We start from the raw sequence: 23235 nt of genomic DNA on the forward strand, positions 1-23235 counted from the left end.
CATAATTCAATTCACTTCCAATTTCTCCAAAGATGTGGACAGCATCTTAGGCTCAGCATTCTCCTCTTGGATCCATCAGCATATCATTCAACAGGTGGTTTCTAGAATTGCTGTTACTTCTAATGGCTCCTGAAAATCTTTGGCTTTTTAATAATTCAGGTGAGATAAGGTCAGGCAATTTTTCAAGATTGTAAGTAGTTTTTAAAATCTCTGCCTTTTATGAAAAAGCAATCTTTTAATAGCTTCTCTGTGCTTGCTTTCAAAGTGTAATAATCAGGACATAGAATTTCCACAGTAACCAATCTCAGAAAATCCCACGGCTGGCTGCTGACTCCTCCGTTGAATCTCCCAAAGTCGTTACTACCTCCCTCGTTTCATGTTGAATACATGAAGCTTCCACTGACTATATAACTGCTCTTCTACATTTATATTTATGTTTTATTGAAAAAAGATGTGGCAACAATATATTTTCTGAAAGTTATAAATATCATTTTTTAGGTAAAATTCACAGACCATATAATTCACCCTTTTAAAATATACAATTCGGTGCTTTTTTAGTATATTCACAAGATTGTGCAACCATCACCTGTATCTAATTCCAGAACATTTTCATTACCCTAAGAAGCCTTTACCCATTAGGTGTCACTCCACATCCCTCCCTACCAGCCTCTGACAATGAGTAATCTTTTTGTCTCTATGGATTTGCCTACTCTAGACATTTCATATAAATAGAATTATACAATATGTGGACCTTTGTGACTAGCTTCTTTCATTTAGCATGTTTTCAAAATTCATCCAAGGCATAACATTCATCAGTACTTCATTCCTTTTTATTGTTGAGTAATTTTTCATTAATCACATTTTGTTTAACCATTTATCTACCCATTGATGAATATTTAATTGTTTCTACCATTTGGCTATTATGAATAATGCTGCTATAACATTCATATACATGTTTTGATGTGGACATACATCTTCATTTCTCTTAGGTATATACCCAGAAGTAGAATTGCTGAGCTCTGGAGTAACTGTTTTACTTTTTGAGGAATTGCCAAACTGTTTTCCAAAGCTGCTGCGTCATGTTACATTCTCACCAGCAGTGTATGAGAGTTCCGATTTTTCCACATCTTGTCAACACTTGTTATTATCTATCTTTTATTATGGTCATCTTAGAGGGTATAAATGATATCTCATTGTGGTTTTGATTCACGTTTCCCTAATAGCTAATGAAAATATCGTTCTTTACCAGATAACACAACTAATTTCATTTTTTCACATTACATTCCAAGGGTTTTTCTGCCATGTCATAACATAGTTGCAATCACAGTCTCACTCTCTTTATCTAAGTAATAGCTCAGAGAGGATGCAGTAAATTTTAGAACAAGATGTCACGCCCCAAAGGCATACCTCTGGGAATCTGGGAGAACTGCTATCTGCATGCAGACTCACTCAGTCGTTGACTAGATTTTGATATGAAACACACTTTCTCTTATTCAAGCACCATATTGGAAGAATGTGAATCTCACTATGAAAACATGAGCTTCTGTTTCTGCAAATCTGGAACGTCATGACATGTACTAGAGTCAAGCTCATTTATTTGGAGGCACCTGACTGAGCCATAAAGTACAAATGGAGCCTTCTCAGGTAGATATGGGACCAAGTTATCAAAAGTAAAGTGAGAAGGAAGGAAACAAAATCTATGTGGGGAATCTTTACATTAAATGGTAAAATCTATATCATTAAGGCCAAAGTCCAGCGAGACTTATTCTTCACCATCTTCCCCCTCCCATAATCCATTCTAGTTGGATTTCTCTAAATTCTTGAAGCATGCTACATTCCCTTTTCAGTACAGGCCATTCCTTCTCGCAGGAGCACTGTGCCCTTTCTTTTCGTTTGGCAAATGCCTCCTCATCCAGTGATTTCAGTTGAGACATCCCAGACCTGTTTAGTCCTTGTATCAGTTTCCTATCACTGCTCGAAATTACCACAAATTTTGTAGCATAAAACAACAGACATATTCTCTTACAGTCCTCAAGGTCAGAAGTCTCACTGAGCTAGGATCCAGATGTCAGTAGAGCTATTTTCTTCCTGAAGGTTCTAAGAATGCATTTCTTTGCCTTTTCCAGCTTCTGGGGGCTGCTACAGCCAAGGGCTGTGGCTGCTTCCTCCATCTTCAAAGCCAGAAGTGTAGCATCTTCAAAATCTCTCTCATCACCCTACCCCTCCCTCTCTTCCTCTCTCCCTCTTTCTCTCTCTCTGCCTACTTTCATCCTCACATCTCCTTATCTGACTCTGACCTTCCTCCCTCTTATAAGGATCCTTGTGATTACACTGGCCCCACCCAGACAATCCATGATAATCTCGAATCTGCAAAATCCTCTTTTGCCATGTAAAGTGGCATATTCACAGGTTCTAGAGATTAGGACATGAACATCTTTGGGGGACATTGTTCTGTCTACCACAGTCCTCTCATCAAAATGCCGTAACACTCTGAAAAACTGTAGAGAGTGATTTGAAGTTATTGCTTTCATAAACTGGGAGCACCTTGCAGAGTCATACCTATTTGCTCCACATACATTCCTAGTGTCCATTGCATAGCTGGCATGCTATAAAAATTTGATGACTATCTGTGTGAGTGGCCAGCTTGGCTTTGCTGGACTAGAGTTCCTGGGAGAAGGCAGGCTGAGATGATGTTGTAAAAGGCATTGAAATGACTAGCTAAGTAGTTTGGATTTTATTCTGTACACTCTGAGACCCATCAAAGGTTTTCAATCAGGGGTTGACATGATTACAATTGTGTCTTTTGAGGATAAGGCCAATATGCCAACAGGGAGAAACTGAAGGCAGGGTGACCAAGAAGAGGGTCACAGCAAATGAGGACCCAAGCTAGGCAGTAACATTGTGAATGAACAGCTGGAGAGAGATGTAAGAACTCAGACACATTCCACTTCAAATTCCTTCTAGAATGGAGCAAATGGGAAGCACACACTACAGGATTTGAAAACTTATGGAAACAAAAAAAGGGAGAGGAGTAAAGGCATTCTGACCTGGTAAACCTAGGCAAGCGGAAGAACAGCGATACCAACCAAAATAAGGAATACATAAAATGAAACATGTTCAGAGGAAATGGGAGCTGACTTGTTGTTTCAGACATGTAGAATTTGAGTCCATTGGACATCCATGAGCAGATATCTAGGAAGAAATCAGAAAATATATATTGGGAGCTCAACTACAAGATTCCAGCTAGGCACCGAGTGAGGAGTCTCCCCCAGAGGGATGATGGTTGAGGTCACAAAAGTGAATGAGACAATCAAGGGACAATGACCTGAAGGAAAAACACAGAACTGTAGGGTTGATCAAAGACAATCCCAGAGACAGAGGAGTAGGAAGAAAGGTAAGGAGGAAACTAAGATTCTCTGTGTGTGATGGGGATAGGAGGAGCAGGGAGAGGAGATGGTGCTCTCAGTTTTGCCCAGAAGTCTAGCCAAAGGGGTCTAAGAAGATTCTTGGAACTTAGGGAACTTTGAGATAATGGTTTCAGTAAGTAATCTGGATAAAAAGTGATTGCCAATGTTTAAGGTGCTCAGAGAATAGAAGTAGTCGGGGTCGCTTACTTTTTCCAGAAGCTTGGCAGTTTATATAGAGAGTCAAGAAGGATTTCAGGGTGGTTCTACCCTTGGCTCTTTGCCTGAGTTTGAGTGGCTTAAGCTTTACAGTCCCTCTCTTCAACTGTAAAGTAAGCAGTTTGGAGCTAGATGCTACCCAAGGTTCTTTCTGAGTCTAAACTTTGCTCTTTCCAACCCTCAAATCTCAAAATGTTGGTGAAAACTCAATTCTAAGTCATCTGAGAAGCTATCTTCACAGTATTCTCCATTAAAATTAAAAATTGCCTTCAGAAGGAATTGTAGCAGAGAGATAGCCTGAGAGTGTGTATGTATAAAAGTTGAATAACTCTTTTTCCTAACTTAAAAAACCTTAAGGTATTATACTGATTTCAGACACAAATCCTTGTAAAACACTTTTTGTCAATTTCTTTTTGAAGCTGTCTTATTCTAATTACTTTCTCTTTGGTGACATGAGTGAGCCTCTACTTTTAAATACAATATTTCTCTCTGCTGCATTTTAAAATTTAATTCCAGTTTCCATCATTATATATTTACCATTCACTTCTTCCCTGTAGATATATTTAGACATCCCATATTTTTTTCATATGCTCAATACCTATTGAAAGTCATTTTTCTTGAATTTCAAAGCCTTGGTTGACATATACTAGGTAAGAAGAAAATGACAAAGAGTAAAGCCACAAGCATGAGAGAAAATGGTACTGAAAAGCAAAACCTAGAATTCAGTTTCTTGTATACAGAGCGTCTCAACCTCAGCACTATTGACATTTTATGCATGATAAGTATTTGTGTGTGGGGGCTGTTGTGTGTGTTGTGGGATGTTTACCAGTACCCTTGGCCTATACCCACTAGATGCCAGTAGCACACTGCTGCCCCAGTTCTGGCAATAAAAAATGCTGCCAGGCATTGCCAAATTTACACTGTGGTGCAAACTTTCTCCTGGTTGAGAACCACTGGTCTTTATGATGATCTCTCTAAAACCCCCAGAGTACAGGGGCCAGATTTTAAGAATTCAAAGGTAAGTAAGAGTTCTGCTTTCAAGGAGTTCAACAGTGCAAGAAAAAATTTGCTAAAATGGAGAAGTGGGAAATATAAAAGTATTACGTTTATATGCCAGCTCCCAATTGTTTATAGGATGCTTGGCATGATTTCCCCATGCCCACCTCCTCTGAGGATCTGTCCTCCACTTGTTTCATGCTTCTAACCCATGCTCCCCCAGACACCAGTTTACCTCTAAAACACATCTGATCATGTTACGCCCTCATGCTTAAAAATCACCAATTTCTCCCACTCTCTACAGCAGGGTTTCTCAGTCTAGACACTCCTAACATTGACTGCCAGATGATTATTCCTTGTGGGGCTGTGCACTGTAGGGTATTTAAAAGCACCCCTGGCCTCCTACTAGATGCCAGTAGGAACTCCCCTGTGGAAGGCAGAATAATGTACCACCAAAATGCCCACGCCCCAATCCCCAAAACATGTGAATACATCATAGCAAAGGGGAATTAAGGTTTCAGGTGGAATAAAGGTCACTAATCAGCTGACCTTAAAATAATGAGAGTAGCCTGGATTATCCAGGTGAGCCCAATGTAATCACAAGAGTCCTGAAAACAGTGAGCGAGAAATGACCACACAAGAAGAGTCGATGAGATGTGACTTGGCTAGCTTTGAAAATGAAGGAAGGGGGCCACTGGAAAAGAAACCACAACAGATCCTAGAGCCTTCAGAAGGAATACAGTCAGGCCAACACCTTGAAGTTAGCCGAGTGAAACCTGTTGGGATTTCTGAGGTCCAGAACTGTAAGACAACAAACCTGTGTTGCTTTAAGCCACTAAGTTTGTGGTCATCACAGCAGTGATAGGCAATTAATAAACCACCACTTCCAGCTGTGACATCCTAAAATGTCTTCAGACATTGCCAAATGTCCCCTGGGGACAAAGTCACCTCCAGGTTAAGAATCACTGCTCTACACAATATAGAGTTCAAACTCCTGAGATGAGCACAGTGAGACGCTTCGTAATTACCACTATCCTACCTGTTGAACACTATTATCCTGCACACAGCAAGATACATCCTCTGCTCCAGGCACACCAAACTTCACTTGGGCAACACTCGATATGCCTTCACTCTCTGCAGTTGTGATGCCCAGGGGCTCCTTGGAGAGTAATATGCTTTGACCAGTCTCTCATTTTTATCCATACCCATAATTATCCTCCCAATAGAGGCTGGGTATGGTGGCTCATGCCTATAATCCTAGCACTTTGGGAGGGTGAGGCGGGCAGATGGATGGAGGCCAGGAGTTCAAGACCAGCCTGGCCAACATGGTGAAACCAATTCTCTACTGGTACATGCCTGTAGTCCCAGCTCCTGGGGAGGCTGAGGCAGGAGAATCGCTTGAACATGGGAGGTTGCATTGAGCCGAGATTGTGCCACTGAACTCTAGCCTGGGTGACAGGTCAAGACTATCTCAAAAAAGTATTTCAACAGGACTGATTTCTGACTTTGTTAGGTCAGGCTTTTATTACATGAAAAGCCATGTGGTTGCTACATATATCAAACTGCAGGTGCCCTAACCTGCTCCTCCAAACAAATTATTGCACTTAGGGCCCTCTAAGTCTTCTTTGTTGGGAGCTGTAGCATCACCAACACCTCTGTGCCTTTGCCTGTCCACTCTTTTCTGCCTCATCAAGGCATCACTTTCCTTCTTCTCCTTAGAAATGGCAGTCATCTTTGAAGATCAAGTTTAAATGTTCTCTGCAGAGTGAAGTCTTCCACGGCCCCCCAAAGCACACCCTCCCCTCTCTGTTCCCTCATTGTACTGATCTCTTGTACTGTACCTATCAGTTAACTCACCTATCCCCTCATTAGACTGTGAGCTCTTTAGCCTCTCTGCATTCCTAGTACCTACAGAAATGCTTATGCTCAAGAAATGCTTGCGCCATGAGTGAGGAAAAGTATGGATGCCAGTGACATATAGAAATCATTTTAATTATGGGTTGCAAAAGTTGGCAAAAGTTGGCAAACTATGGACATAATCCCAGCTCTGATCTGCAAGAATTAGGAGAAGCTCAGGATTGAAATGAGAGTTTATTGCTTTTCCTGTGATCAGAGTCGGGGCAGAGCTTGGCTGCTAAAAACACAAGTTGAGAAACACGTTGCAACTGTGTTACCACGTACCATTTACCCTTTGTCTCTTCCATGTTTCTATTCAATAGATGATCTACCCAGCATGTCCAGGAATCGGATTTTGTTAAAGCAATCCTGAAACACATAGTGAGGAAATACTAACGAGATCGTAGCTGACTTTGCCTAACACTTCCCAGGTTTAGGCCATAAAATGGTCATTTGTAAGCTTTGAATGAGCACAAGTAACAAAGCTGCAGGCATTTGTGAGAGTCTTGGGAGCAGGGGCTGTTGTATGGACAATTTAGGTTAAAAGCAGACAATATCTTGAAAGAACAAAGTGGAAATGGATGAGATCCATCAATGGCTAAACCTGAAGGTGAATTCTTAGGATTTCATATGGATTCAATGGAAGAGAAATAGAAAATTTGAACAAACTGTAAGGGGTACATGACTCCAGAGGGATCCTCGTGGTTTTGGAATCAAACAAAGGCCCCAAGCAAACTTTAGGCCAGCTGTAAACACTTCTGTGGGCACGCTCTTGATGGCCAGCATGGGGTACTATGTTCAACCTCACTAATGCAGCAGTTCTCAACTAGGGTGATTTTGATCCCTAGATGATATTCAGCAGTGTCTAGAAACATTGTTGTCACACTGGTCTGGAGGAACGCTACTCATATCTAGTGGGAAGAGGACAGGGATGCTGCTAAATACCCTGCAATACCCAGGACAGCTCTGTAGCAAAGAATCATTCAGCTTCAAATGTCAATAGTGCCAAGGCTGAGAAACCCTGAGCCAGAGCAACCAGAAAAATTCAAGAACCAAATCTGTATGAACCAGTTATTCCAGGGCCTCTAAGCAGCCTTGCAAGATGCTCATTGGCTGACGTTTTGATGTCATTAGTAAAGATTCTCCTTTAAGAACCAAAGACCCATCTTGAATTAATTTTCGTATAAGGAGTAAGGAAAGGATCCAGTTTCAGCTTTCTACTTATGGCTAGCCAATTTTCCCAGCACCATTTATTAAATAGGGAATTCTTTCCCCATTTCTTGTTTCTCTCAGGTTTGTCAAAGATCAGATGGCTGTAGATGTGTGGTATTATTTCTGAGGACTCTGTTCTGTTCCATTGGTCTATATCTCAAACAGTATGGAGATTCCTCAAGGATCTACAACTAGATGTACCATACGACCCAGCCATCCCATTACTGGGTATATACCCAAAGGATTATAAATTATGCTGCTATAAAGACACATGCACACGTATGTTTATTGCAGCACTATTCACAATAGCAAAGACTTGGAATCAACCCAAATGTCCATCAGTGACAGATTGGATTAAGAAAATGTGGCACATATACACCATGGAATACTATGCAGCCATCAAAAAGGATGAGTTTGCGTCCTTTGTAGGGACATGGATGCAGCTGGAAACCATCATTCTTAGCAAACTATCACAAGAACAGAAAACCAAACACCGCATGTTCTCACTCATAGGTGGGAACTGAACAATGAGATCACTTGGACTCAGGAAGGGGAACATCACACACCGGGGCCTATCATGGGGAGGGGGGAGGGGGGAGGGATTGCATTGGGAGTTATACCTGATGTAAATGATGAGTTGATGGGTGCAGCACAGCAACATGGCACAAGTATACATATGTAACAAACCTGCACGTTATGCACATGTACCCTACAACTTAAAGTACAATAATAATAAATAAAAATAAAAAAAAAAAAAGAACCAAAGACCCAGCCTGCCTGCAAGTGAAAAGGACAGGCAGTGCCCAATAGGATGTATTTTCTTGTTTTTTGAGAGGGTTCCAGGGCGTTAAACCTTTGAAAGGTAATCCATTAAATTAGAGATCCAGGGGTTATGTTAGGATATCTTGGCCTTTATTAAACAAAACCAGGGTTGGATCTACATGCTAGAGTTCTATCTAATCACTCCATGTCTGCCTCAAGCATAAAGGAATTTCCGAAACACACACACACACACATACACACATATATATTCTATGAGAAAATGTTGGCCTTTTGCTACATGGCTACATCCTTAGTTTTAATCACCACGAAAAGGTGAAAATCATGGTAGATGAGTTTTGTGCAGACTGCCCACTGTGTGGAATAGAAGCCACCCAGTATCGCTGCAGTTCAGATCCTTGTCCATTGATTATGAGATGCTAATACATAAGAAGATAATTTGCAACAAGTGAAATCATCTACAGCCAAATGCCTTTTGGTTATAACAGTAATGAGCAGCATCTGTATACTATATTCCAAGTATGTATATGGTTGCTAAGAAAAGCAGAAATGTTCTTAATGATGCAATTAGTTTTAAGCACGAATGTTAGTGGCTAGCTAATCCAAAAATGCTGGCTTGCTTTTGTTTTTCTCTTTCTCTCAACTCGTACAGATTAATCTGATAATGTGTGCTCCTGAAATATAATGAGAATCCAGCCCCTCTTAAAGACCACGAGAAATTCAACGTTTCAAATTTTGATGCTTTCTAATCTTGAGTTCCCTAGTTTGGAGGTAACATCTTGCCCTCTGCCTCGACTTTCCTTTCTACTGCCTATCTTTCTCAAGAAAATAGGCAGAAGACTTAGCAATATTTGTTTTTTGAAATTTATACCCCCAACACCTAACAGCCTCAGTTACTTTGACACAACATTAATAATACGTGATGCTAATAATTCTGATAAATGATGCTTATTTTTCTAAGTCAGTCTATTAAAGCCAAAGTCTAACACTTATCTCACATTAACACAGCTGAGTATGATCTCAGATGCTATTTTCAAACAGTTTTTCTTGGTTGTGTATTTAGCCTACATCTCCAGCAATTACATGGTATTTCATTTCTGTAATGCTAACTGTACTTTAAAATATTAAATTATAACTGATGGAATCTCCCTTCCCTTATGGAAATAGATCCAAGGCAATCCTATAGAGTTTGTGGACTGAAGGGGATAGGGGCTGTTCATTTTTAAAACAATTACTATGTATTCTTTGAAAGTGTGTTATTTTCCAAGTGCCCATCAGTGACAGTTTCCCAACAGGTCAACTCACTATTCTTCTTAACTGGACAGCAAACATTTTAAGGGTATCAGATAGCTCCCTCTGAGTCCCCTATGTATTGTTGATTCTTCACTAAACTACTAATTGTTCTAAATGGAATTTAGGTATCAGCATATTTCCATGATCTCTCACACCCCTACACAGAGGTTTTCTTCTTCTCCTAGGTTAAACTAATACTCAGTACCATAGATTTCTGAAATTGCCCTTTTAGGGAAAGAAAAGGTGAAAGCTAGATAATGCTTTTCCCCCTTGCCACCTAAACACACACACACTCATACAGTCAATGACGCCTTCCAAAATAATGTTTCTGAATTATCTATAGAACAAGATGGCAGACATATTTCAAAATATATTTCATCCAATCGTTACAAACAGCTTAGCAACAGATCATTTGAGTTGGGAAAAATATTAACATTGGGTGAAGGGATAAGGTGACCCTTTGAAATTGCCTGCAGCACAAACAGAAAACCAAAACACCATCTCTTTCTCCAGCTCCCATGACTGCTCCAAAGTAGAGCCAACAAGTCCTGCAAGACACACACGCGGGTGGCCACTATGGACGTCCCATTTCCAGGCACCATTTAGCAAGCAGAAGAGGAAAACCCACACCACGGAAACCCTTTAGTGAGTGCCTCGCTCTGTAAATGTAATGGAATTAAAGGCGGTCCCCTGGAACTGCCTGGGGGGGACTCCGCCTTGGGCCGTGGGACACGCAGCGCTGGTCCCTACCTCAGATTTCCACACGACGTAGGGGTGCCCGTGACTGTCGGGTGGGGACTGGAACTTCCTCTGCTGGAGCCACCTCCTAGGAGAAGTGAAGATGCCATTGGGGCCTCCCCCGGAGGAACAGAGGATACTCGAAGCGCTTCGGCTACTGGTTGGCCCGACCAGGACAGAAGGCAGGTCCCAGGCCATGCTCTTCTTGAGGCCGCCGCGACCCAGGGGAACCTCATAATCAAAGTGAAAGCTGCCGGATGGTGACTTCTCCTGAGGGGTGCTGGGTGTGGAGAAGGATGAGCAAAGCGGTCCAGGAGGCGGTAGCCGGGTGGCCCTAGGGGGCGGACCTCGGGGAGAGGACGCCAAGCGAGGGCCGAGACCCTCGGATGGGAGTGATGGGGTGTAGAGGCGGCCCGCCGTGGCTCCCCGCGCACTGCCCTCCGCGCCCGCCTCGCCACTCCCGCAGCCGCCGATCAGGGCCGGGTCCAGGCTGCGGGTCTGGCGCAGTTTCCTCTTGGAGAAGCCCTTGGCCGAGGCCGCACTACTTGAAGCGGGCGAGGAACAAGAGAAGACGCTGTGGAGCAGGCTCTGCGCCGACATCTCGGCGGGGCTGCACCTGAGGACCACCTCCTCTTCCCTCCCTGGACGCTGGTGGCTTTGGGTCGGGAACGGAAAGGGACTCGGGCAAAGGTGCCAGGCGGGGCTGGCCCGGGTTTGCCCAGGACGGTGGAGAGCAAAGCCCAGCTCACGCGCCGCCGGTGCGCTCCAAGTGCCCCGGCGGCGGCAGGAGCAGCAGATCCATCACCAGCCTTCTAGGAAAATGGGTCTGGGGACCTCCTGCAGCCGCTAGAACCTTCCTCCGGAGCCTAAGACGCGAAGAGGGTCAGGAAGAGGAGGAGGAAGGTCAGGCGCTCGCTGGGTTCCCAGTTCCAGCCTGCCAGCGCCACTCCCCCTTCCCAGCTGAGGCAGGAGACGCAGCGCTCCTGCTCGCTGGCTCTGGATGGCTTCTAAAACTCCAGCAAGCTCCTCCTTGCGGCCCGAGGACAGTCCTGAGGGCCAGGGAGGAGGCCGCCTAGGCGTGAGCCCAGGGCGCGTCCACCGCGCTCCCGGCGCCGCTAGAACTTCCTCCTGCTCCTGAGTCGGGCGCCTGAGCTGCGCCTCCTGCACTCTCTCCTGCTCCGGCGCCCGAGGTTGCGCGCCTGGCCTCAGCTGGGCAGCTGCTCCCACTCTTCCGACTGGAGAGGCTCAAGGGTGGTTTCAAAGCTCAAGGTTCTCGCGGGGTCTCTGTCTTGCTGCGGTGTGGGGACACCGAGCGTGCTGCGCCCGGGACCTCCAAAGGCTTCGTGCCCACGGTGGGAGATAATTCCCGGCTGCGCTCAGCGCTCTCCGTGGAGGAGGGAGCTCAGGAGAGAGCCCCAAGGCCGGGTGTGCGTGTTCCGCCGCAGGGGAACACGAAATTCGCAGCCCAGCCTTGGGCCCAGGGCAGACGCGGAGATGTCCCCGACGCTCGCTCTAGAGGCAGCGAGAAGGGGGCGGCCAGGAAGAGTAGAGCTGGAGGAATGCCGGGGCTGGAGCTGAGGCGGAGCCAGGAGCAGGAGAAAGCGGAACGTGAAAAGAGTTTGCCAGGAGCCAAACCTGCAAGCGGCGAGGAGAGAAGGCAGCTCGCCACTAATACCGGGTCTCTTGGAGAGAAAGTCGTGAGGACGGAAGTGCGGACCTTCTCCCCCGTCTCCCCACCCCCAGATCAAGGGTCGCGCCAGCTCCACTCACGTTTCTGGAAAGGAAGGGAAGTGTCAGATTGCACCCCACCCACTGGTGTCAGATGGGCAGCCGGGGACGGTTGCTCTGAAGTTGGAGTTAAATCTTCTGCCTTTTCTCCCCGCCCCGCCCCCCACCCCACCCCCACCCCCCACCCCACCCCCACCCCCACCCCCACCCCCGGCTGTTTTTGTTTTTAAAAAGGAAGGATAGATAGGAGACTGTCTAAATGCAGTGGCTGCCAATGAATGAGCTGGAGATGGAGACCTACTAAGAAAGTGGAGGGGGAGGAGCTTTTGCCGTGGAAGGGCTCCTGAGCACGTGCGGAAACGTGCTCTAGAAGGAGGTGTGAGGGAGGCCGGGCAGGGGCCAGAGGCCGGGCGCAGCTTCAGCCTAGAGGGTGCAGAGATTGGCGCTCACAAAGCTATCTGTCTCCACGTCCCGCTCTGGGACGCCTCTGGGCTCAGCGCGCAGTGGCCACAGTCCTGGGAAGCTGGAGAACGCTGGTGAAATCAATCTTCCCGGCAAGGAAATGAGTCTGAGAGCAGCTTCTCCCGCTGTCGGACCCCTGGAATCTATAAAGCGCAAAGCCTCGCCCTCCTCTTGGAGGGCTTTTTGACCTAACAGTTAAGCTTTGCAATGCAACTTACAACCATCTCGGCAGGGAGCAGACAGAATGTTGGAAATGTCTACTTTGTGTTTGTGTCCTCTTTTATCACTTAGGGATCAAGAGAATTTTATACAAATGTAAAGGTGACTTTCCTTTACCATTTCTTTTATTTTGGAGAAAAAATACAATGAAGTTATAAATACAGATATTGGACACGAACATTCGTCTTGCACATCTACCAGAATTGTCCAAGTTTGATTCTGGAAGACTTTCTTTATTCCCTATGACATTTTCAGGGTAAAAGTTAATTTACTTTGACTCTTTGAAGAGCGTGTTCAGTGTTCCTAGGTGTTCAGCTATTTTGGAGGAGGTACGTCATGAAATCTAACTAGGAGAATTTGATGCCTCCACAAAGGGCGTCGGACTCCCAGGTCTTGGCTGTACTCGTTTTTTGTAAAAGCAGCCGGACAGACTGCACCCGAAGAGTTTTTTTTCCGGTAGCTTTAATGAGCTATCTGCGGTCTGAAGACAGAGTGCGATTCTAGTTTCCCATCCCCCATCACTGTCCATCTCTTCTTACCCTGAGCCTCTTAAGTATTTTCAGTGGCTGTCAATCAGGTGTGCTGCTGAGAGGCACAGTGTTTGAAAAGAGCTCTTGCTCCCCTGCCTAACTACACACAGGCCAAGTTACATTTGGGGGCTTGTTGGCATTGGCTTTCTTCCCTCCTCATACAAGTCACATTAGAAGTAAAAGTGGGTGGGTCTTGTCTGCCCTTTCTTTAGTAACAAAACTGTGTAACTTATCACTGGGGAAACACTTAATGTCTCTACCACTGGGATACCATTGCATGGTTATGCCTCATTGCATGGTTATGCCTCATTGGATTTTGGTATTCAGGGTAGATGGTTAACAGAGTCACTTCACAGAATCACTAGTAACTCAAGGGGGGTGAGCAACTTGATGATTGTATTTGATGATTTATATAAGTTATATTTCTCTAAGCCCATATGATAACCATGGGGTAGCAAATGCACCCCTGCCACGACTGTATAGGCTAGTATGAATGCCCTCCAGACACAAGGGCATACATTCTTGGTCATGGGTGTTGGAGAGCCGACCAGAGAGGGATTCTTCTATTAGCACTCCTAGGGCTTGGAGCAGACACATGTCAGTTAATTCATCATCTAGTTTCCAAGTGTTCCTGACCCTCCAGGAAACTGGAAACTTGTGTCACTGTTCGGAACAGTGAATAAATTGTTTTAAATATTAATCAAATTAGACTGGGACTCCTTTTAAAAACTCAGTGTAAGTATGTGTGCTTTTAATACATGGGATAGGGGATGTTGATGTTCTTCTGGAAAGAAAGACTTTGTAATAATTTTTTTGGATTTTTTTAAAAACTATTTTGATTTTCAACCTGACTGCTGTTAGGTTTACCTTGCAGTCATAGTGGCTTATGGTGGATTCATTCATTGCTATTTAAGGCATCCTATTTAACTCTTGTTTGTTATATATTCTGTTTGCTTATATACACTCAACTCACATTGGCCTTTCTGATCAACTGTCAGGTTATGCCAAATTCAATTAAGATCTATGGGTTTTGATTACCAATTTCAAAAAATGGTTGGTTTTGTTACATTGCTTCCCAGAATCCTTCTTACAATTCATCAGCTAACTTCAGAAGCAATATAATTGGTAGTCAAGAAATAAATAGTTTTAATGTATATACTTTCAAAAGCAGGTTTCTAAGACTTTGCTTCTCTATTAGGACATTTGATGTTGAAAATAGTGCCTATATTTGTTAATTTTTTCCTCAGAGACAAAGTTAATCAAGGACTTGGGATACCTTTTATTAAAGAGCAGAACATTCTGTTCACTATTCATTCCCCATGATAATTATTGTAGAAATCTAAGATTTAAAAAACATCTTATGCTATCTATTCCATCTGGACATGGCACAAGAATATTCCAATGGAAGTTCTAGAATCCTTGGACTGACATCAAGCTATCCTGTTATCAGAGATCCTAGAAAATTCATCAGTATTCTTTCTATTCCCTTGAGAGACTGTTCTACAAACACACACATCTTATTATCAAAGGATATATTCTGATGCTTAACCTAAATTTCCTTTTCCTTAACTTTATCCCTTGAAGCTTTTCATATCTCCAGCCAAAATTCCTCTTTATCCTTGGTGTTTAGATCCCAAAGCTATTTGTAGATTTTTATCATGCCCTTTGGGTCTGACTCTGCGGTTTGGCTACACTATAAAGTTCGCATTTTGCTTTAAAAATATCACTGTAGATTATCTTTTCTGGACTCCCTCCAGTTGCTTTTTTTTTTTTCAGTCCTGAGGTCCAATATTCCAGGTCAGGGCATCCTATTTTGCTCTTGTTTGTTACATAATCCCATTGCTTAAACAGCCTCAAATCACATTGAACTTTCTGATTGAGTGTCATATAATATTTCAGACTTCTATCTGATTGGCTCCCAACTTTTAGCATTGTTGATTTTCGTTTCATCCTGCCCATGTCTCTCAAACTGATCATGATCCCCCCGATATCATTTCTATATTCTTAGTGGGTAAACAGTTCACAGCATCTCACTTGCTGGTAAAAGTCAGGGTTCTGTCTCCAAGCTCCTGGAACATGAAAAAGAAGCATCATTTAAATCTGTGTGACATGCATGGAATATATGAGAGATATGTGGAGAAATTTTACAAGACTTAAGAATGCAAATTGCATTAAATAGCCCAACTTCCCCATGCCTGAACTAAAAATGTTTCTTTAGATTCCTATGTCAGCTGCCAAAGCACTTAAATTACAATTGACAAATGTCAGTGGAATTAAACCTAGAGTCTTTGAGTACAGGAAATTTTTGTCTTCTATTACATTTATATACCAACAGGCAAGGTTTGTGGCTCAATATTTTGGTTCAATTTCACATAGCCCAGAATTGGAACCATGAACCCTCCAGGTACACACTTGAGGTTTTAATGTTCATCTAGTTGATAACCAGATCTGTGACATTTTTTTCTGATGTTATATTCGGAAACCCAAATGACTATTCTTATTCCTCTTTCCCAGTTTTTCCCCATTCTGTGTGCCTAATTTTGCCATTTCTCACCAATTGTGACCTTAAAAAATTAAATTCAATAAAAGAAAACTACTGGCCGGGCGCGGTGGCTCAAGCCTGTAATCCCAGCACTTTGGGAGGCCGAGACGGGCGGATCACGAGGTCAGGAGATCGAGGCCATCCTGGCTAACACGGTGAAACCCCGTCTCTACTAAAAAAATACAAAAAAAAAAGAAAAAGAAAAAGAAAACTACTGTCTCTGTGTCCGCATCTGCATTGAACGCACAAACATCCACTTGCAACATTGTCCATTTTCTCATTTTCTGTGCAAATATTAGCAACATGTTCTATGTTTTCTAGTGTTTCATATTTATCTTCTAGACTTAAAAAAGCAGGAATTTGGCATAGGCACATTTTCTGCTTTTTTACTTACATGTTTATTTCTTGAGCAGGTATGAGTACACTATTTGTTTCCTTTTTTTTTTTCTTAAATACAGTTCACTCTGTTGCCCCGGCTGGAGTGCAGTGGCGCTTCGTCTCACTGCACCCTCCACCTCCCAGGTTCAAGCAATTCTCCTTCTTCAGCCTCCTCAGTAGCTGGGATCACAGGCACCTGCCACCATGCCTGGCTAAGTTTTGTATTTTTAGTAGAGACAGGGTTTCACCATCTTGGCCAGGCTGGTCTCAAAGTCCTGGTCTCAAGTAATCCTCATGCCTCAGCCTCCCAAAGTGCTGGGATTACAGGCATGAGCCACCGCGCCTGGTCGGGGTACACTATTTGTAAATGTCAACCATCCTGTTTTCATGGAACCCAAGTTAGCAAGGCAAGTGAAAAACAAGGCTGTATAAGAGTCGTAAACCAAGTTGCAGTGTAGATGTGCTCAGTAGGATCTCAGGGGCAACTCCTGAAACAAATAGTGGTTACTCTTTACCTGTGGCATGTGAAAGAATCTTCCAATATCAAATCCTAAATGCATGACCATCATCCCTTTTGCTTTAGGCTTTGAATCTTGATCTCAGGAGACTTTTAGTAATATAAATTGGCTGAAAACCAAATTCAGTTTTGGTTGATAAACATTTTTGAACACACACTGTGCGCTAGTGGCATTCGTTGTTTTACTTTCTTCTATCTTTGTGGTGAAAGTGCACTTAGAATCTCAAAACAAGTTAAATTTATCTGAACCTGGTATATAATTCAGCTGTACTAGTTACTTAAACTAATTTTTGAAGTCTTCTGTAGCGTATGTCTCAGAACTACTTTTGAGGATGAAGAATTCTGTAATAATGTAAACAATTTTAATAGATACTTTGTTAATTACTTTAAATTGTTCATAATCTAAGCATTCATCAACATTTCCCATTTGAAAAAGCAACCAAATAACATGACGCTTCATTGCCTATGAAATGTTAATTTTCCCCCAAATCTTCACTTTTCTATATTGAATGGAAACAGGAGGACCTATTTTGCCTAACATGTTTCTCTGGTGACAAGGTAGGATGGGGTATGGAAGGGAAAGAAGAAAATAAAACAACTGGTACTATGCCTAGGGTACATATATACACATATGTATATATTAATATCAACTTTACTGAGAAATAATCTACATACAATAAGCTATATAGATGAATTTTGGCAGCTGCGTATACCAATGAAACCACTACCATAATCAATAAACAGAACATTCCTATCACCTCCAGTGTATGCTTTTTATTAACGTTCAATGAACATTGACAACTTGAGTTTTGCTATATTCATGGTTGAGTCGTGCCTTCGGCCAATATAGAAAGGGAAGGAGGGAAGAGGAGAGCAAGGGAGGGAGGACAAAATAGAGAACAGAGCTTTTTTAGTTCTTGTAGTGGGTTGAAGTGTGTTCATCTAAAAGGTATATCCAAGTCCTAATCCCTGGTACATGTGAATGGGACCTTATTTGAAAACTGGGTTTTTGCACAAGTAATCAAGTTAAGATTAAGTCAGACTAAATTAGATGGGCCGTAAATCCCATGACTAGTGTCTTTGTGAGAGAAAAGAAAAGGCAATTGGAATACAGACACATGCATGTGCACGGAAGAAGGCCATGTGAAGACAGAAGCAGAAATTAGAGTGATACAGCTACAAGCCAGAAAAAAAAAAAATGCCAAAGATTGCCAGCAACCACTAGAAGCTAGGAGAGAGGTGGAACAGATTTTTCCTTAGAGCCTCCAGAAGGAACCAACCCTGCTGACACCTTGATTTTTTATTTCTAGCCTCCAGAATTGTAAGTGAATAAACTGTTTTTTTTTTTTTAAGGCCACCCAGTGTGTGGTAGTTTGTCATGCCAGCTCTAGGAAAATTTTGTATTTCTTATTGCCACAGCTTGGTTCTCCTTCTTTCAAACAGTTTAATAAAACCCAAGGAATTCATTGAGCAAAAAGAAATCCCAAAGAATTTTGAAAGACAAGAGAATGGCTAATGAATGCTTATCAGTGTTTCATTTTCAAAGGAAAAATGATGGATTAGAAATCCTGTCTCCTGCTAAGCATGGTGTCATCATTATGTCAGCAGCCGAGCTGCAGTTAGGTCCCACGTGTGCACGGCTCCGTCTTCTTTCGGGATGGACTTCACTTTCCCCTTGGGGGACTTCTGCCCTTCTGTGCATTTGTTTCAACAAAAGGGGCTCAAACCAGAAAGAGACACTCAAATTCAGAGGGCTGAGATGCTTTGGTTTGCCTTTTTTGGTATTTAATTTGCTCTGCATTAAAGGGGCTGAGCACACACCTGAGACACAAATGAGCTCAAGTGTCAGAACAAACCAGAAAGAAATGTTTTTAAAAAGAGATGGAAGCTGCTGAAACTCTTCAACAGGCTTCATGGAAACCAAAGCCTGGTAAGCCTTTCTCTAGGGAAAACTTCCGGGGATCCAGTTGAAAAAGCAGAGCTGCTTAAGCTAATAGCTGCATGCCCTTTATTTGCCTCCTGTATGATTTATTGGGAATTCCTTGGGTATTTTTCACAATTCACTGCTTTGTAGCATGACACAGATTAGAGACATACCAAAGAACTCTCAGCCCCCTTTAAAGATATAGGAATGAAAATAAGACATTCACAAGATTGTAATAAGCGGGTTGTGTGTCAGGGAGCTAAAAGTAAGGGGTTCCCCCCTTTTAATAGAAATGGCTTCGTGAACCAGTTTATAGAATTGGCAAAAGCAAAGTGATGGAAGTTGTTGGAGGTTCATGGAGCAGTAAGAAAAACTCAGTAATGACAATCATAGATCTAACTCTTAGTAGAGGCTTGGCTACTAACTAGCTCAGTCATCTAACCTTGTGCAAAGGAACCCCCTACTCACAATTTAAGCCTACTTGGTTTAAACGTCTCTTGCCTGGCCTTAGGCTCCTACTCCAGCTAAGGTAGTTCTCATGGTATAACTCTCTTACTTTCAGACCTTCCCTTTATTATAGCACTTACCAAAGTTGTAAGCATATGGGATTCATTAGTGCAATTATGCATGTTCAATCTCTAACATCCCTAAGACCCTAAGTTTCATGAAGCAAGAGCCATCACTGATAGGTTTCCCTTGTAATCCTAGGGCTAGAATGGCTCATCTCACGTAAGAATAAAGGTTCGATCGATAACCATAATCTACCTCTCAACCTCAGTCTCCTCATCTGGAACTTGGCTCTTCAGGTCTCTGCCAGCTGTTGCCTTCTGTGTCTCAGACACCTTGGACTTATCCACAGGCATCAGTGGGAAGTTCTATTAATTTGACTCGTCACAGAAGAACTAAAATGAGTGATAACTATATAGATGTCTACTAGTCAAAATTGTTAATATTTCCTTAAATGTATGGGCTTTGAGTCAGACATCTCCAAGTTAGAGTCCTAAGTGTGCGTGGGGTGCGTGTGTGTGTGTGTGTGTGTGTATGAGAGAGAGAGAGAGAGAGAGAGAGAGAGAGAGAGAGAGAGAGACCAACCAGTCTGCTTTGGGTAAAGTTATTTAATTCTTCAGAGGCTCAGTTCTTCCTCTGGTACACAGAGTTAATAGCTATACATTGTAAAGCATTTAGTATGTTTTGTGGCATAGAACAAACACAAAATAACTGTTGTCTGTTATTCATACATTTGTTATCATTAATTACAGAAATAAGACACATAGTATGGCTTATTCAGGTTTGCCTATCTGTACATATTATAAAATTGAATATCTAATAGTAACAGTAGTAATGAGTCAACCTTTAATACGTATCAGGTACTGTGACAAGTGTCTTACATGGGTTATTTTATTTAATCCTCACAACTCATTGAGGTAGTTCTTTATCATCTTCATTGTTCAAATGAGGAAACTGAGTCACTGAGAGGTTAAAAACTTGCTTAAGTGAGCTAGTAAATGGTGGAGCCATTGATCTGCCCAAGTTACCTAGGAAATAATGAAGCCAGCAAACTAATCCTCATACACTATACAACGTCACTTTTTAAAACATGTTTTCTATGGAAAATGTGTGACAAATAGAAGTCATGCTCATCTCTCCATTTACATGATCTACACTACATAGATAGGACTGGGGGTGTCGGGGTATGGGGATCAGATATGGCGAAGGAGGGCTTAGCATTTCCCAAGCATCTATTCTGTGCTAAGAACTTTACATACATGATTTCTACACAACATTGCTGTGAGGTATTCTTATTCCCATTTCAGAAATCAATGATTCACACCAACGTCTGTCGTGTCACAACCCATGTGTTCCCTATAATACTCCTTGAATGGTTAATCTGGCTAGCAAATCTAAATAATCACAGTCATCAGAAAACATGACCATGAACAGGAATGTCATATTCCTAACTCGTACATGCCCTTTGTACTTTCTGAGAGCAGGTGGGAATTAGCCACAGCTCTGTGTTTCCTGTGGATATTTTCACTTATTAAGAGAATTCTAGCCTTCTTTCCTCCAAGCTAAATCTTTAATTATTTTCCTCTGGCATCTCTATTATGTGCTGTAAACATGTTCTTGTGGGCGTTTTTTAAGTGCTGCATTATTCCTTTTAAGTTGTGAAGCACCAAACTGGATACAGTGCTATCTAAAGTGACATATCCAAGCTGTGTTTAGTTTGATTTACCTGTGCTGATTAAGAAGTTGTATAGAAGGCTTTTATTCACCCTTTGTGATTTTCCTGATGTCTTTAGGATGATGGTAAATAAATCTTGTACATCAAATTATTGTTATCTGTAAGGTGAAAGAAGGCCAATCCTGACAAATTGGTTTCCAAGATTATAAGAAGTTGCTCTTACTAAATTCCCTATTATTGTTCAGAACAGTTCCATTTGCCCAAATGAGTTCTCATCAATGGAAAGTCAGTGCACTTGAGCCAGATGATACTTGAAGCATTTCCAAATTGTATGCTTTACAGTGTCTTTACAAATGGTGATTGAGCAGATGAAGCAGAGAACCAAGAAAGTGAAACCCACCCAATAGTCCCATAGATAGTTTATTTTTATAAACATAGAAATTGACCCTTCTGGTCTTAAAGCTTGAAACTTACATTTATTTTGTCTGAGTTCCTTCCTCAGGAAACAAAAGTACTAAAGAACTGAAACTCACCAGATCACCACATCCAGATAATGAGATGCCAGACCCCCCATTCATCATGATTGCTTCCTTGCCCCTCCGTAGTTCCTGTTTTCTTACACATTATTTATTTCTTCCCTGCTATCTAAGCCCCTAGTTTTGGTACCTCAGGGAGATGGATTTGAAACTGAGCTCCCAGCTCCTTGGCTGCAGCACCCTATTAAATCCTTCTTCCCTAGCAATACTCATCATCTCAGTCATTGGCTTTCTGTGAAGTGAGCAGCAGAACCCAGACTGAACCCCTTGTTTCAGTAACAAAAGGATCTACTCAGCTCAAGCTTACGACACAACTTGGATCATTAAGATAACAACAACAAAAAATGTTTACTTGACACCCTGATTTGAAGAAATAATAATTAACTTTGATTTGGTTGCATAAACCTTTTATTGGAAAGTACTGAATTAAAAAAAGATCCTTTTTTGACACTACTTACATCACAGCAACCGATAAGGTAATCTTTTATGCATTTAATATTTCCTTAAACCTATACCTCTCACTTTGACCTAGGTGTTAGCATTTGTGTTCCATTCATTTTTTTTATACCCAGAATATTCTAAAATAAATGAATGAGTGAATGGAAATAAGAGATTTCTGGAACTAGAATTCTTGCTACCTGACACACCAAGGTCACTGTCCATATTATTTTGAATCACATCTGTGACATTAATTCACTGGGCGCCATTCATTGTTTTTAACATCTTTATTGACATATAATTCACATGCCATAAAATTCACTCATTTTCAGTTTAATTCAGTTTCACTCAAATTAGCTAAATAGGGATGTTACATATATTTATTTAAAGTCTGCTTAAAGATTTGTTAAGAAACAAGGTAAATGTGCACAGTTAAAACAAGTTTTGGAATCCATCTCTTGATTTACTTAACGCATCCCTTGAGACCACCAATTGAGAATTGAGTGTATTTTCCAAAATATATGTTGGCTATAACTAAAAGAGAGTTTTTAAGTACCTTTTTAACTTGGTAGTGAAATTATTATAATGACGAGGAGATTGTTTTTTTGAATCAGCATCTTGCTAATAAAGAAGAGCTTGCAAAGCAGAATCATGAGATTCTCAAATGATTGACCAGATCCAGAGGCTACAGACTTCTAAGGCGAAGCCAGATGGATTTATTATTACTGATTCCCAGCAAGATAAAACATTTATTTTCACAGATTGCTTCAGTGTCCTGGTTTGACATTTGCTGTTGTTTTAAAAGGCAAATTAAAAACACTAGAAATGAGAAGTCCAGATAAAACATAGTTCCAAACTATCCTGGAGGGATGGAGTAATTGATAATGGTGACCTCAAGCCCCCTTCTGCAGCCTGGGCAGACCAGAGCCCCAAGGACTATTTGGATGGTGCCTCTTTTTATTTGAAAATCTTTAATTTATGGTCGACCAGTTCCTTTCTCTTCTAGGAGTTCAAGTTGTTAGTCTAATCCAGAACATCATCAGCTATTTAAAGAAAGCCATGAACACAATGGGACTTTCATTTGGTAAGATTGAAAATCAAAAGAAAGTAAACTACTGATGAGAAAGACATTTTCTGTTCCTTTTATTGAGCCAGAGTGTGGGGGTGGGGGAGAGTCACTTTTTATGTTCTATTGCTAAAGGAAATAAAACTTCTCCCAATATGTGCCCCCCTTTATGTGG

General features: G+C 42.0%; 1 protein-coding gene across 1 annotated transcript in view; it reads right to left on the reverse strand.

The window, feature by feature from the left end:
* Nucleotides 1-12472, reverse strand: part of ARHGAP6 (Rho GTPase activating protein 6) — a 546930-nt gene extending 534458 nt beyond the window's left edge. Inside the window, exon 1 of the mRNA XM_001094565.4 lies at nt 10551-12472. Within this exon, the coding sequence (XP_001094565.3) occupies nt 10551-11138 (588 nt within the window). The 5' untranslated portion in view covers nt 11139-12472. The remainder of the gene's footprint in view (nt 1-10550) is intronic.
* Between the last annotated feature and the right edge of the window lie 10763 nt (nt 12473-23235).

The sequence above is a fragment of the Macaca mulatta genome, chromosome X (assembly GCF_049350105.2).
Source record: "Macaca mulatta isolate MMU2019108-1 chromosome X, T2T-MMU8v2.0, whole genome shotgun sequence".
NCBI lineage: Eukaryota > Metazoa > Chordata > Mammalia > Primates > Cercopithecidae > Macaca > Macaca mulatta.